Genomic DNA, 17,260 nt, shown 5'->3' with positions numbered 1-17,260 from the left:
ACTGTGGTTTCTTCCTATATTCTGATAGCCTGATTTTTCAGAGACATTACCTGTGTTTTTTTTAGTCATTGATTTCCACCAGAAACTTCCAGTTTGACATTGATATATTTTTTAGGAGAAAGGTGGTATATTAGTAGTATAATAAGGTATAAATCCCCATCCAAGATTTGGGACCTCATTGTTCCGGACAAAAAAAAATTAATTTTCTTTATTTCCTCTACGATGGCTAAGGCATTGAATAATGAAATTATATTGCCCCTACCATACATTTCTTTTCTCATTCTAGCTTCATGTGAACAGATGTGTTTGTTGCGGATGATGTCATGACTGATGTTACAGGGTGTGTGTAAAGACTTCATTGAAAAATTAGGTTTTGAAGATTATAATGAACAGTAGTATTTTCTGTCTGTAAAAGTAATGTCGACATTTGAGCCTCTCAACCAGGGGTCCTCAAACTATGGCCCGCGGGCCGGGTACGGCCCCCCAGGGTCCTCAATCCGGCCCCCGGTATTTACAGACCCCCCCCCTGCCGGGGGTTGGGGGGGAAACCAAGCAGCCGCAGATGGCCTCCTGCCACTTCATCTGCATGCTGGCCCCCTGGTTAAAAAGTTTTAGGACCCCGCTCTAAACAGCTATCTGTAATATTTTATTCAGAGTTGTTAATATCTTTGAAATTTCAGCTGAAAATAGGCTGTAGGTGGGATAGCCTTTAAAACACAGGATGTCTGTCCTTGTTCGTGTGGGTTGAAGCTACTAATGCTTTGTTTAAAACAAACAAAACAAAAAATGACAAAATCCCCACAACTACTACATCCCAACCAAACAAAAACCTATGCCCTCTGCTTCTGCCCCAGGTGTTGCTGTTCCTGTTGAAATTAGCTGTTGGATGCTAGTGATGGAAGATAGCTTATACATCCTAAGGTAGATCGATACTGAAGTTGCTTTTTGAGAATGTTAGGCAGGGTGCCAGGTCATTGCTGTTTTATGAAAGCTCTTGTGCAGAACCAACCTTGTGATTCTGCATTTAATGCATACCTTCAAGGAGCTATATATAGGCTTACCAATTGCTTTCAAGGTGTTTTTTGGGTTTGGGTGTGGGGTTTTTTTGCTTGTTGATGACAGGGCAGGTTTTTTCAAGATGCAAGCATAGATTCCCACCCCCCCACCCCCCTGGCCCCCAACAGTAAAGACATTGTACAAAATAATCTTCATAAATGTTTTGACATTTGCTTGGTCTCCAAGGTAGATCAGAGCTGTAGCACAAAATATTTCAATGCGACAATCACATGGATATTGTGATTGCTTGCTGGTTTTTTTGAATAATGCATTTAGGTGGATGTCTTTCCAAATGAGCACAGATGTGCTTATTCAAGTATGTTGTATGCCTATTCAGACATGAGGTAAAACTAACCATGTTATTAAGTGAGCAGTTGTTTCCATGTGAATATTTGCTATCCAAACATGCCTTTGCCCACGCAAGATACAAGAATAAAACTAGGCCTTAAATCTTCACCTTAATCACCCCTGGGAGAAAGGTGGGTGTTGAAGCAGCATTGTCTTAATTTTACCACATTCACACTGTGACGAACCGAGGAGAAAAAGCAGCGTCCTAAGTGAAGAATAGCTTTGCAAGAACATCTTGAAAACGTTTTCCAGTTCATTCAAAAAGTAACTCACACCTTAGATATCCAAGAGACCTAGTAACATCAAAAACAGGGAGTGGACTTAAAGCCAAGATCTTAAACTTTGCCTCAGTGTCTGTTAATAGTAGGTTTTGAAAGTTACAGAAAAGAACTATCTGTTTTGTTTGAATGAAATAGAATTGTTAAGTTCCATATTATGCATTAGCTTTAATGTGCAACCAATTTGAAATAGTCCCTATGTACAGATACATGTGTTTGTTTATAGGTGTATATATAACATGTTAGCTATATGTATATGTTTGTGTAGATCTGTATGCAAAACATATAAAGTGGTAATTAGATTGGAAAAGGAGTATACTTAGTATGTGTAGTTGTAGCCAATAATTGCAGATTTCTTCTTCCCATACTCTGAAGCAGTACAGTGCTGTGTCTGTGGCTAAGCCCACAGTCAGGACTGCATATTTCTCTTGCAGAGTCACCCCTCTTACTAGCAGTTTGTTTAGCAGAGGATTTGCTGTTCCTGCCTGTGCCTGGGTTCTTCAGAGTGCTCACCCTTACTCCTTATTTACTTTCTTGGACAGCTATGGCAGTGCCACTACCAGCTTGGTTGTACATATGTGGAGTGGAAATGACAGTGTTTTTCTCCCCCGGATAGCTCTTTTTCTTTAAAAACTCTTGAGTGGAGGATCTTGGCCAGTCTAGCAGCCCTGCATGGTTCCCACAGGAGATAGAACAGCCTTTTAGTTGCCTCACTCCAGTCCCTTCCAGCAGCTGGTATTTGGGAGACATGCTGTTCCCACCCCAGGAGCTGGTGGCCAAGACAATACCACAGGCCCAGCGTGCCTGCACCCTGGTTTGAGTGCTGTTGGTGGCCCAGTGTCTTGTCTTCTCGTGCTGGTCTCACCAGCAGCTGGCGTTTGGTCCTGGCAGCACACACCACCTGCACAGGGCAAGATTTCAAAAGAAGCTAGGACTGACCACCGTAGTGAGGCACAGGGCTCAGTCAGGCTACATGCTGACTGGCCCCATTTTATGTGCAACTGGCCCCTTTATAACCCTTTCTATTTCTTCCCCACCTTGTTCGTCCCCAGTCCCCTTCACCTTCACGTGCCTTCATCAGCTGGTGTAGTTCCATGCACACACCCCACCCCCCAGAACCCTGGACCCTCAGGTTTGTGTGCTTACCAGTTGCAAAGTCCTGGTTTGCCCATAGCTTCTTGATGGCCCTTCACTCAGTGTTCCTGACCACGTTTGTTTTTGGTCTTTGTCTCTGTTATGTTTGTCTCATTTGTGTCTCTGTATATTTTGTTTATAGCTTCTCCTTTTTCTCTATCATCCTGTTTGACAAGGTCATCTGTCAGATGATATTACTGAAAGAAACGCTCCCACATTCCCCATACCCTTACTGATAAGTGGGACTGAGCAGGTTTGGTTCTTGTTACTGCTTTCCTCGTTGTTTGTTGGGTAGGCTTGTGCCTCTGTGTGTTCTTCCTTATGGCTTCTCCCTCTTCCTGTTGTCCCCTTTTGCGTAGAAAAGATCCATGTCCAGACACCCTTAAGGGAGCAAACGCTTACTTCTCCCACATAACCTTACAGTGGTCCTCAGTTTTGTGTATGTTTATTTGTCATGTATAAAATCAGAAAGGAGCAAAGAAATGTAAGCCTTTCTGGGTAAAAGCCCGGAGTGAAATATACAAGTACACATATATAGAGAGAATTCTGTTACTGGTTAACTTAGATTATAATGTTAGTGAAGGTGCCATGGTGATGTCCCCCTAAATGTCAGAGATACTAAGAAAATACCTGAATTAAAAATAAAAAGGAAGCTTTGATTTACAAAAAGTAGTTAACAGCCTGTGCAGTGTCAAGAGCACATAATAGTTATGAATCAAAGGAGAAGATGAGTCACCTTGACATTATCAGGTTCAGACATCTTGTGGAGAACCTACTCTGATGTTTTTTGACCTTTTCAGTTTCATTTAATTGTACTATATATGACATCGGTGGTGTAGAAATAAATATGACTTGCATCAGTGGTTGTTATAGAGACAGGACAGGTAAGATGAGAAAACATGTTTTCCTTCTAGTGTTCAGACTTCTCTTCCAGAAAAAGCAACAGATGGTGCAGCCTCTTAAAATTAACTTGTGATGGCCTTTTCTCTCTGATAATTACAACTGTTTGTTGATCGCTTTATTTGAAATCTGTATTTGAAATATTTATATCTTCAGTAATAGATGAATGGACTGCTTCGTATATAAACATTGTCATCCTGGTTTGGTTAATTATTATGGAAGAATATGCACAGCGTAATTTCATATGCTGCTTTTCACCATTGCTAGTGGAGGAAGGAAGGCATTTGAATAAAATCCTGCCAAATCTGGACTTCCCTAAGAATTTTTGACAAGCTGAATTTTGCTTTTAATAAAGTCAAGAATTCTAGATGAGCTCATCCAATAGACATCTTGTTACAGAATGGTTTAGCTATAATAAGAAATCAGTTAATTTGTGTAATTGGATGTTATATTTAATTCCCCTGAGTGCGTAAAACTATTACACAGAGAAGGAGCTGTCTGTATCATGTACACTGTCCAGTTCTTCCTCTGGTGCATCCCACTGTCACTTCAAAACCTTCTTGTTCATGTCAGTTGCCTGGGTTTCTACTTGAAGGTTCTGTGGCATCTTTATAAGGTTCTTGTTCTCCAGGTTTCATGTAGGTGACCTTCCCATCAAAAAGGCAGCTATGCAGTGCCAATTAGTATAATTGTGGGTTTCATAATTATCTTTTAGGATCTCTGCTTTCATTTGCCAGAGGGTTTCATAATGTGCAAAAGCCGTAGAAGCCTGGTCTGCTTTACTGTCAACTAGTAATGTGGAGTGAGCAAGGGCTGGATGTGCCTTTCCCCTTTTTCTTTCCTCACCCTGTATTCCTTTAGCCACTCAAAGAAATTATTACAGGAAGACAGTGATATTTTAGTACATGAAAAATAATTGTTTATAAAGAGATCTGATTTTGTGATATGTTTAAAAGAATCTTGTGTTTAAAATTCTGTTTTTTTCTGTTTTCTTGGATTGAATGGACATGTGTTCTTGAATTATGCTGGGGGGGAAAAAAGTTCCTGTTCTGTTTTTAGGAAGAATAATTTAGTTAATATGTGTTTCCTCAGTGCCTGTTCAGGTGAAGTGAGATACCTCTCACTTCACAGGCAAAAACATTTTTACTGTGAGGGTTGTCAAACACAGGAACAGGTTGCACAGAGAGAAGTTGCTGTGGAGTCCCTGACCATGGAAATACTCAGAGCCTGACTGGACATGGCCCTGAGAACAACCAGGTCAAGGTGACCTTGCTCTGAGCAGGGGGCTTGGACTAGGTGTTCTCCAGAGGTTGCTTCCTACCTCAGCCATTCTGTGATTCTGTGAAACTTGTAGCATTTATGTATTACTACTAGCAAAAAAAAAAATAATACTGTAATTTAAAAAAAAAAAAAAATAATTGACTACTTGATTTATTGAAATGTTACATTTATGATTTGTAAGCCAGAAAAAAACCTAGATCATTCTACTTCTACTGGATCTGCCATACCAACGAAGGAAAAATAAAAAATGCTTAATTTCTTCTGCTGGTATCACTAGGTAGGATTCTTTATCATAATTTCAAGAAGAAATTTTGTGCAGCAGGATCTCAATACCTACTTTATGAGCTATGAAATACATTAACAAATAGAGTGCCTTCTTCCCCTTCCCTGGGGGATCAGGCCCAGCCAGCATGGGCTTATGGAAGGCTGGTCATGCTTGACTGTCTCCTATGACAAGATGACCTGCCTATATGGATGGGGTGGATGTTGTCTACCTGGGCGTCAGTGAAACCTTTGACACAATTTCCCACAGCATTCTCCTGCAGAAACTGGCTGCACATGGCTTGCACAGGTGTGTCCTTCACTGGGTAAAAAGTGGCTGGATGGCTGAGCCCAAAGAGTGGTGGTGAACGGAGTTACCTCCAGCTGGCGGCTGGTCACAAGCGGTGTTCCCCAGGGCTCAGCACTGGGGCCAGGCCTGTTCAATGTCCTTATCAATGATCTGGACGAGGGGATCAAGTGCACCCTCGGTGAGTTTGCAGATGACACCTAGTTGGTGGGGAATGTTGATCTGCTTGAGGGCAGGAAGGCTCTGCAGGGGCGTCTGGACAGGCTGGATCAATGGGCCAAGGCCAGTTCTATGAGGTTCAGCAAGGCTCAGGGCCGGGTCCTGCACTTGGGTGACCACAACCCCACACAGCACCACAGGCTTGGGTAGGAATGGCTGGAAAGCTGCCTGGTGGGAAAGGACCTGGGGTGCTGGTCAACAGCCGGCTGAACATGAGCCATCGGTGTGCCCAGGTGGCCAGGAGGGCAACAGCATCCTGGCTTGTATCGGCAACAGTGTGGCCAGCAGGACCAGGGCAGTGACTGTCCCCCTGTACTGGGCACTGGTGAGGCCCCACCTCGAACCCTGGGTTCAGGTTTGGGCCCTCACTGCCAGACACACACTGAGGTGCTGGAGCGTGTCCAGAGCATGTCCTTCTGGTGCATAGACAAGTTCACCTTTACATCAGAACAATATTTCATTTAAAATATTATACATGAATGCCTTTTATCATAGTGTTAATCATTAAACCACTCAACGAATAGTGCATTGGAGTATTGATTCAAAACTAGCACAACTGACCTAACATTTCCGTCTGAAAAATAGTAAATGGGTCTTCTGTTGAGTGGAGCTACCTTAAAGGTCTTAGAGAAGACAAGATGCATAATTTTTGTCTACTCTTTCTAATTGTGATGTACTTTTGGTGAATAGATAGTAAAAATATTTAGCCTAATTTAAAACTGCTATAATTACAAGTTCTTGCTGACTCTTTCAGTGTAGGTTCTGAAAATTTCTCTCTATTTAGATATAAAAAACTGTGAAGCATTCTTCTGACAGATATCAGGAGGGAACTAGCACAGCTTTTCTTTCTCGTCTTGAGTATTGAAGTATAATTTCAAGTCTTGATGCTTATTAGAATTAACTACAGCAGTTAGTTGAGAATTTTTTTATCCATTGTAGCAGTGTCCTTCTCCATAGCTGAAGCTGATATTTTGATTTAGGGTACAGGACTTACTACTATCGTTATTGTATATATGTTTATCTTATTGCTGTGGTATGTAACATAAATTAAAGACTGTACTGAATGTGTTTTTAGCAGTATAATTAAAAAGATTCTTAATTACGTTTGAAATAAGCCTAATACTCAATGTGATTTTTAGATGACATTAACATTGAAGAAAATTTTTAGTGTATACTTTTATGGGGCGATACTAAATAAAGGAATCTACTGCTTATTTTTCCTTTGTTTTTATTTATTCAGTGGAACAAGTTCCTGTGGAGCCGTACAACATCCCACTGTCTCAAGCTGAGGTGCTGCAGACTGGCAGTGATGTGACACTGGTTGCTTGGGGCACTCAGGTCGGTAAGGCTCTTACAAGGTAGCTGTCATCCAGCAAAGCCTAAGCTAAGGGTTAGGTGATGTTTGAATAGTGTTGCGTTCAGGTTCAAGTCCCAGACAATAAACTCTGTGTGTCTTCCATCACTATATGCTTGAATAAATTGATTACCAATGTTTATATTTATACAAAACTCGTTTTTTATTGTGTAAGTTTTTACTAATTTTTAGTTGAAGCCGACTTGGGAAATGTAAGATGTACCTGTACAGGAGGTTAATAATTTATCCATGATTATGAAAGTGCTGTATTTAAGAGTGGAGTGGTGAGATGTGAATGTGAGGAAGGCAGTGGGAGACTTCAAAGTAGTGTGTTGAAAGAAAAATATAAATTTTTGCTGCATGATTTTAAAAAATGCATTTTGGGGTTCCCTTTATACAGAGAGTTAAAATTCACTGAACGTTTAATACAAGTAGGAACTGATATAATATTGATTCTAACAGATAGATTTCAAAGCTGTGCAGAAACATGATTGGACCCCTCCCCAAATTAAGATGTGCAAATATTGAAATATTTGGTAAGAAAACAAGTATTTGTTTTCAAGAACTAAAGAAGTTTGAGTCTAGTTTGGAATTACCATTTCTTTTCATTACCTTTAATCTATAATCAAGGAATTGCTGTTTTCTTTGTCTAATTATATCTGAGAAGCTTTTAGCGGTGTGTTATAACTTTCATCACAAGAGTATTGAACTGATTGCTGGGGTTGTGCCTCTTGTGTGTTTGTTTGTTTTTTTTTTTTAGTTTGAAATCTGTAATCTTCAGTGTTTTCCTGTGATAGGCTTCCTTGTCAGACTAATTGATCACCTTTATCTATGGTTATTTCTATTAACCTTTGATACTTTGCACTGGTGTTAAATTATGCACTCCTTCAGTATCTTTACATGTACTAGCTTCTCCTGCAGAAGAGAGTTCCTATAGCTCTTCATATTTCCTTTGGAAAGTGCAAGTTTTTTGCTCCATTTGGATGAAATCTTGGTGTTCTTCGTATTCCCAGAAATTGAACTGATAAAGTAATGGCTTGAAATCTGGCTGTGGAGATTTAATAATATCCTGACTTGACCCAGTAGACAGTAGTTACAGACAGGACTTGGAGCGATATCCTTCAAAAAACCTGTGTGCTTTGAAGCTTGAAAAGTATAGGCCAAGTGTTAAGACAGGCGGTTCTTTTGATGTGAATAGCAATAGGGCAGATGTGCAGCCTTAATTCAAGTTTAGGAGCTGACCAAACCACGGGTGTGGCAGTATAATACAGCGTGGGGACAGATGCTTAGTGCATATGCAGTAAATCCAACGTGCTCTGGATGTGTCAGGCTTCTGCAGATCAAGTATGTTCAGTGAGTTTGGGCTGAGAGTGTTTGCAGGCTGTGGACGTAAACTTGGAACTTGCTTGCTAAATGTGCAACTAATCCAGAGTTTATTGTCAATAGGCAGAGTGCACGTACTCACTGGTTACTTACCATATGATTTTAGATGTTAAGTAGCTGCGTGGCAGCTGCTGCTCTGGTGAGGTTGCCTGATGGTTGCTTTTCTGGGTGGTACTAATGAGAGACAGCAAAGGCTTTTAGTTTCTCTCCAGTTGTGCGCAGTCTTTTGTTGTCATCAACTAATTCTTATCCTCTGTCAGCTAGGTAAACATTCTCACTTAAACACCAGCGAAACGTCAAAAACGTCCATCTGATGTGTCATGTTGAAAATTCTCAAACCCTCTTATTACAGTCACAGATGTATTAGAAGCTTAAACAAAAATACTGCGGGCTGTATTTTCTTTTTATTATTACAATGCTTATATCTTTTTACCTCTTAAAATAGCCCTTTGGTATTGAGCTATTCATATTTGCATTATGTAGATGCGTGTTTAAATCCTTAGTAATGTTGTTTCAGCATAATTTTTGTTCTCTGTAGAATTTGCTCAGTTCTGTGACCCTCAGGCACTGACACTGCCTAACCATGTCCATATTGTTAAATTCTGTTGCCTTCCAGGCCAAATGACCTCATCCACATTGCTTATTGGGGATGGACCTTGGCCTCTAGCCCCTTACCTGTGCCTAGAAGTTGCTCAGTGGAGGCCATCTGTCTCAGTCCAAACCTGTATTATGAAACATTTTAACAGTAAGGAAAACATCAGAGTTTATTGACAACATCATATTGAGAAATTCTTTTTTTACCCTCGTATCTCATGAGCAAATACTTTTTGCCGAGGTATTTGTGGAGGATAATCTGAGTTGTTGTCAACATGTTGTTTTCCATGTTGGAGCATTTGGTTGCTGATGTTTGTTTTAGGGAAGCCAATACTTGCAATAAGTTTGCTTAAGTGTTGTATAATGTAATGTCAAGATACAGTTTTGAATGTATATAATATATATAATGTATGTATAATAACATACTATTTTTTGTAATTTATATATAATCTCTTCTTTTCTGTTCATATCATAACATACCTTATGAGAAAGTTTCTAATAGACATGGATAGTTTTACATCTACTTTGCACTTACATATGCTGCTAAATACGTGGTCTTACTGGTAGATAGTAAATAGTGTGTATTCTAATTCACTACAAGCCTCTTGCTAGAGGGGAATACTTTGTGGTGTGTGTGTGTGTGTATATATATATATGTATATTCCAGCTCTGTTGGAAGGCCAGTGAATGGTCGCATTAGTGCCAATATGCTTTGATTGTGGGGGTCAGGACTGGATGTTTATAGGTTGTTTCACATGGTTCTTGCTCTCTCTCCCAACTGTTCATAAAATAATGCATTGGAGATTATCACGTTGTAATCTATTGCACTTCCAGTAAATTGTAGTGAGTGTGGTTAGGAATATTTTTTTGAATGTACATAATGCTTCATCACGTGACTGCTACATCAAGATACATTACTCTGGTATATTTGGGTCTTAGCTCAGTTACAGTCCTAGAAAAACCCTATCCTAAACACCAAACTGAGTACAAATACAAAATGGTGAGACCTGATACTGTTCTCTGAAAGATACTTCTGTAGAAAGCAACAGTTGGGGTGTTTTTTAGTGATCCTTATCTGAAGTTAGTTTTTGAAGTGGTGCCGAAATATTAGGGATAGTGTTAGTAAATAAGAACAACGAACTGAGCAATAAATGCTGATTAGATTACAGAATAAAAATGTTTCTGCTAAACATACAGGCAATATGCTAAGTCGTTGCTTATATTTATTATGCGTAATTTAGAACATCTTAAACAGGAATTAAATGTTTACTTGGTGATAATATATTGCCTTTATAGGTACATGTGATCAAAGAGGTGGCAGCAATGGCTCAAGAAAAGCTTGGTGTGTCCTGTGAAGTTATTGATCTGAGGACCATCTTACCCTGGGATACAGAGACAGTTTGCAAGGTAAGGAAATAATGCATGATAATTTAAAACCACAACAAACAAAAAAGTCCCACTAACAACAGCAGCTTAAATGCAGATGATGATGACTTTGTTCTTTTTTTTAAAGGCCTACGGTTTTGCTCTGATTGTATATATTTTTCTGTATCATATGTGAAGAGTAAATGCACATTACATGGACCAAACGTTTGCTTTAGTATTGAAAGAGAAACATGCTTCAGGGTTCAAAATAATGTTAGAATTGCATGTTCTTTGCACGAAAGCAGGGGGCAGGATTTAATCAGACTTGTGCTTGGAAACTGCTTTTCTGGCTCTTTCTATGATCTTTGCCATCTTTGGGTCTGAAAAGATCAGGTGAAATCTTAAGCTTTTTTTTTTTTCTTTCTGCTGTTCTATACCAAGACCTTTATCTAGTTTTAGGTCTACAATGATGTGCCTTAGTTTTGTTTATCCGTACTTCCAGAAGTAAATGTTTTGATTTAAGGTATATGAATTCTTGGGCTGGCGAGAAAAGGCGACATTTACTATTCTCAGACTATCTGGTTTGAAGTTCATGTGTACTGTGAAGTCCTTGTCAGCTCCATGGGAGTCTGACTTTTACAAAAAACTTCTTTCAAAGCACTAGGCAGCTGAAACTGGAATCTGAATTTCCATATACGGAGAACACATGGGAAGTTATTGTTGTTGTACTTACATTTACCTTGGTCTGCTTACCCCTCTCTCCCCTCTGCCCCGTACTGCTTTGTCTTCAACAGCTAAGAGTTATTGGGAGGAAAGCCCTTACAGGAAATGGAAGGGGGAGTATTTCCCAGAAGCCTTTGTAAATGTAAAGAAAGAATCCTAAGGTATGCTTTTTAAGTGTCATTTGGGAAATTAAAAAACCACCACCAAACAAACTGGAGGTCGTTGAAATGAAACCTTGTATCTAGAAAACTTGATTTTTTGCCCCCCTTCCTGGTTTATTGTCTAACTCTTTCCCGTTGTCCTTAAATAGCAATTTTTTGTGTGCATTATTTACAGTGCCTGTATTTTTTTTTTCCCCTTAGTTTTTCACTTACCCATTTGAGGTACTTTATTCACGTATTTATAGTGTTAAACTTAAGTTCTGCAATATAAATAGTTTTGCTGGTTTGGGAGAACTTATAGACGGGTCTTTTCCATAGCTACCTTATGAAAATTAGCCTGAAGTCTCTTCCATGAAACCATTTTTTGTCAAGCTACTTGAGAACTATGAGAGAAGAGCTGTTACCTGACGGCCATCCAACAATACACATGCTGGTGAACATGCTTTTGGACTGTAATGCTCCAAAAGGTTTTGCAGGTGTGTTTATCCTTTCATTATTTACAACATTAACCGTTAGAGCATTGCCGAAGGTCTACCCCTCACTCGGCTTCCTTGATTTAAGCTCAGACAAGTGGTGTGGGTTAGCAGAATGCTTGCTGCATCTACTAGAGTTGTGAGCTTCCTTAAGCTGGCAAATCCATTCCTGCCGGACTGTGACTAACAACTCTGGTCCTAATTAAATAGCTGTACACTAGCTTATTTTATGCTGCTGGTCAAGTTACTCTGAAATTTGAGAGATGTCTGCAGCTTAGTTAACTCAGGCCTAGTAACTGTAGTGTACTGAGGTAAGATAACCATAAGGATGACAAGAGCCATGGGCTTAAGTCCTGTGATTCTATCTTCTACCTTCTCTGCCTGCAGTTTTTAATTTAAGGCAATACGGTGTATCTACAACTAAGTCAGATTGTACAGATGTTTAAACAGGGCAGGTCAGGCACACCTCCTTATCTGACTATACATGTATGTGGAGTATCTTAATTGCATAGACAAGTGTTCTGTCATTCTGAAGTTGCTCAATAAGGGGCTTTCTCTTTGTCAGGTAAAACATAAACAGATTGTGATAAAGGGAAAGGTGAACCATTAGTCTTCTACACCATGGCAAAGCTCCGTAGCATGAATTTTATTATGTTTGTTTGAGGCACTGCCAGTGGGTTTGGATGGAGTCCTGTTGTCTGGTTGTGGATGTGTAAAAAGTTGATACTTCAACGCATAGCTATGTGTTACTTCATAAAAATTTGATCTTCTCCATTGAAGTGTTCTCAGTGTTTGCAGTATATTTCGTGTTACTTGGATGTACTTTCTGTCTGTAAAAAAAAAAAGAGAAACATGTTGAGTTGTTGTCATCAATATGAAGAGAAACTTTGGCAGTAATAAATCCTTTACAATCCCTTCTGACAAGTGAAATTATTCAATATTTTTTGTAGCTAAATTTTTTTTCTTTTTTCAAAGATTTGAGCTGTCATTCTATGAAAACAAAGCATCTCTTTAGAAAGAGCAGTTAAGTTTGTTTTGTTGGATTGGACTTGCACTGAAATGCTGTCATGAAAAAATATAGCTGCGCATAGGAAGTGCAGAGCTTTAGTTGTACAATGTATTGCAAATCTGTTCTTTAAAAATAAATATTCCATGAAGATTTTCAGCTTATGTTCAGTCGTGAACATCTTTTAAGGTATCTGGCATAAACAGATGGAACAGATAGACCTGTTGCTTTAAATTTGTTAATGAGTTTAAGAATTAAGAGTTATTTCAAGAGAAATATAGTACACATTGGCTAGGCAGTTCAGCTATTGATTATAATAAATACCAAATAATACATGTTTTTAGCACTGCTCCTGTGGCTGCAGGCTGGCCGGTCTGATGGGAGAAATGTTAAATTATCTTCTTCTGTAGATCTTGTCTGTTCTGCTCAGCTGAAAATAGTTAATGGTTTGCATTTGTAGTATGCAACACTGAAACTTTTTAACTTAATTTGCATCCTGAACAGCTTTTAATGTAATAGCCAGCATAAATAGAAGGATGGAAATGATAGTTGTAGCTGCTTGCTGTAGCCTCATCCCAAGAGGAACTGCTTGGTGCAGCTGTTGCAGAAAACAGTGGCTTACAGGGTCAGTTCTGGGATGGGACTTGTCATTCTCTTCCTGAGATGCCAGTGTCAAGGATCAAGAGAAGGGCAGAAAGCTGGTCGTGCCGGAGAAAGTTCTTGGTTGGCCATTGGTCTGCTGAAGTCCTCTTTGTGGACTCTTCCATGATAACAGGATTGCTTTTTACTGCAGTCCAACCAATAAGCAAATCATCAGCTGTGACAGGCTGCCCTTTGCCTCAGACTATTAATCGGCCTCCTTAGGTCTCAGGCCAACTCTTTGTTTTTCCTTGTCTTACATGTTTGAAGTATGTCTGTCATCTTCTCCTGTTGGATGCAGAGGAAAAGGATGGTGCATGAGATACACTGCAACCTTATTGCCATTTCATTGGTGCCGGGATGCATGGTCCTCTGCTGATGGGAGTCTGTCCTGTGATCTTACTGGAGAGCAGGAGTTTGGGTTTTGATGTTAAAACACACCCCGTGGTGTCCTTTGTGATCAGTACAGGCTGTTATTTTAGTTGTTGGCCTGCTGCTGCTTTCAGTTTCTGTACACGTGTCTCCATTCATGTATCTTTTATGCCAACCCTAACGTATTTGTTACAATTCTCTTTATTATTATGGTTCTTTTGTCTGCTAGCTCTTTCTAGAAGGCCGGGAGCCTTGTTTAGCTTCTTGTAGGCCATGTAATTGTTCTTAATCATGTGCCTAACATTTGGGTTCCCTATGTTGTTGCATATGGGTCAGGAATTGAAATAGAAAGGAGAAAGGAATTGAATTTTACAGAAGTTGTATGCATTTGCCAGTCTGGTGTGTTTTACTCTGCAGGCTTATTTTATTATTGTGCTTACCCAAGAAATGCTGCATTATTATATCTGAATACTTCTGTGAATTTTCCATGTCAATCTATGTAACTTTTAAGCAAAATCAAGGTGCCTTCATGGTTGGTGTTGGGGTATGAGCAGGTCTCATAACCTTAACTTAACTCATTTCTAAAGATAGTAACAATTAACTTTAATACTGAATTTTTCAATACAGCTATTAAGAATGAGATGCTTTACTTAAGTGGAAATATATGCAACTTTAAGACTAATTTGACAACTGTGGTATAGGCATGAAGAAGAATTGGCTGACATGGTTAGTACTTTGGAGATGAGCAGTAATATGTCAGAATTTTCACTGCAAATCTAACTGCTTAGTCTGCTTTCTGTAGCTGTTTTTATGTAGAAAATTGTCATCAAAATACATATTTCTTAAAACTGTGAGAAGTTATACTTCACAACTGCCACCAGAGGCCTCTTTTTAACCAAGTTAGGCAGCTGCTTTGATTTTGCATTGCTCTTATGAGCATGTTTATGAATATATAGATAGCTCTGAGTGAAGCATAAATAAAGATAAATAATAAACATAGTGAACATTTGCTGCCTAATTTTACAGATATTTTCTTTGCGTTTCTAAGATTTTGAGGTTATGTTCGGTTTTGAAATAGGTTGAAATTTGTAATCCGCATGAGAAGATGAGAGTACACCTGCCTGGAGCAGACTGCCATGGGCACTGAATGGATCCCAGCAGTAATTGAAACTTCTTTTCAGTACAGTTCCTGAGATGGGTAAATGTGCAAACAGAGGCTAGATTTTTCTTTTGTCAATCTTCAGAATCTAAGAATGACTATTGAAGTTTGAGCTAGTTACAGTAGCTCAGAGCTATTTGAGAGAAAGGATATCTCCTGAGCATCATTCATCCCAGCTATTTCAGAGGCTATTTTGGGATGAGATAGACTGGTCTCTGGAAATGTCTTGGTTTAAAAGTTTAAAGTAAAAAAAGTTAAGGGAGCCCTGACTGAGTAGTGTAAAGTTGGGAGAGATAAGTTGCACCCTCATTGTGTGGTTGAGAGATGACACCCACTGCTGACAGAAAGGACGCAAGTAGTTGGCCTGTTTAAAAAAAAAAAAAAAAGACACCCCTTTTCTAGAATAAAAGCAAAAAATCTGTGTGTGTGTATATTTCTATAAATATACATATATATTTTTTTACATAAGGCTTCATTACTATTTAATTTGGGAAAACTTCTTGGGAATGACATCCTTCCTTACTTAAAGGCTATAGATACAAACAATCCCTTGCCCCTGAAAATTGATCTAGCCTGTTTCAAGATTGTTTAGCAATCTTTTTTTTTTTTTTTTTTTAAAGGCATTCCTTCTCGGAGAAATAATTGATTTTACAGGCTGACAGCTTAAAAAGGCACACAGGAAAAAGTTTAGACCTGCATTTTATACTTTGTTGCTTTTCACAAGAATCTGGGCAGGTAAAAAAGTTGAACTACATAAAATGCAGTATATTCCTTAGTTGCCTGTATTCAATTGGAATTTGTCACTTTGAACGTATTTCAAACTGCTGAAGTTGTGACTGCTGTGCCTGTGTTGTTTGATAGGCTCAATGCTGTGGAAGTTCGATGTTACGTCTCTTCTGAGCTTTATATTTGAGTTTTTATGTGCTTAGAAAACTAACTTCTGAAATGATTATTTTTCTCAATTTTATGAAGTGTTTGTACCAGAGAAACTTTTTCTAAAAACTTGACTACTTGTTTTCTTTTTATGATGCCAAGGACTGTTTTTACTATATTATTTTGTGGTTATATGCGTGGGTTTGAGCTAGTGGGCTTGTATGTCATGATCACTGAAACTTCAACTGTTCTCATAAGGTTCAGATCATGCTGAAAGTGTCACTAGTTGAATCTGCCCGATTTTGATGCCTTTTGTGCTGTAAAGCCTTTTAATAAAACACGGTATTCTGAAGAGAAAGGTAGGAATGGGCAGGATCTTTTCCTTTTGGAGAGTGCCCTCCTTACAGGAGCAATCACATTCCCTTTTGTTTTCTCTCATACAACAGGAAGTTTTCTGGTGCTTATTCTGTGCTATTTAGGGTAACAACAGCAACAGAATATGAGCAGGCTGGTCTCCAGTTTATCCTGTAATTTGATAACAAGGTCACACCCCAGGGAGATGGAAGATTGGACTGGAGAACCCATGTGCTGACAAGGCATTGAATCCAGGTCTTGTTCCTCTTGACCGCGCGTTCTTACCACCATATCTAATGGAAGAGCTGAGTAGCTCAAGCTTTTGTCCCCAGGGCTGTGATACTTTGCTGTCAGTTCAGTGTTAGCAGGTTATCAGTGTGCTCAAAGCACACTTCAGTCTTTGAAGGATATAATTTTTGGTGGTTGCTTGGGCAGTGAATCCTAAAGGACATCCTAAAGTATGTATGAACTGTGTGTTTAGGTTAGTAAGCAAGCCTTGCATAATGCCTTAGTTGAGAAGTCTGGGTCCACTGCAGACTTGATGCAACATGTGTCCTAACCTTCCTGTCTTTGTGATCTGTTTTTTTTGCGCTCTACGTAACACTGCAGTGTGATGTGATGTCCTGTGAAGTACCTGGGTGGTTACATGTAGTTATTATAGGTTGTTGACTTCAGCGAGTTTTTTAAACTTTTTTTAGGATATTCTTGCTCAGTCACCATAGCCACTTCAGCCACATGAAAGAAATGCAAGATCTCAGTAGTATCATACGGTTGTCCTAAAAGGAAGAAAAATGGTTTTATTTATAATTCCTTTTTCATGATAGAAGTTGGAGATTTTCCTTACGGAGGTGGAAGCAAGCCTTTTGCAAGGCAAGTCTATCAGCAGTTTACTTTTGAGCGCAGAAAAAAAATTATATACATGAAAACATACACTGGTCTATAATCTTTCTTAAGACTTTCACAGAAAAAACGGAACGGATCGTACAGGTTGTGTGTGCATAGAGCTCTGGTATAGTGCTC

The 17,260-nt window shown here is 39.2% G+C and overlaps 1 protein-coding gene across 2 annotated transcripts in view; it reads left to right on the top strand.

The window, feature by feature from the left end:
* The window catches only part of BCKDHB (branched chain keto acid dehydrogenase E1 subunit beta), a 131,841-nt gene that overhangs the window by 30,957 nt on the left and 83,624 nt on the right, over nucleotides 1-17,260 (top strand). For both annotated transcript variants that reach the window (XM_040597651.1, XM_040597652.1), the window contains exons 7-8: nucleotides 7,025-7,122; nucleotides 10,412-10,522. In XM_040597651.1, coding sequence (XP_040453585.1) covers nucleotides 7,025-7,122; nucleotides 10,412-10,522 — 209 coding nt within the window. The remainder of the gene's footprint in view (nucleotides 1-7,024; nucleotides 7,123-10,411; nucleotides 10,523-17,260) is intronic.

Source organism: Falco naumanni, chromosome 6, assembly GCF_017639655.2.
Source record: "Falco naumanni isolate bFalNau1 chromosome 6, bFalNau1.pat, whole genome shotgun sequence".
NCBI classification, from domain to species: Eukaryota; Metazoa; Chordata; class Aves; order Falconiformes; family Falconidae; genus Falco; species Falco naumanni.
This window is presented reverse-complemented; position numbering and strand designations above follow the sequence as displayed.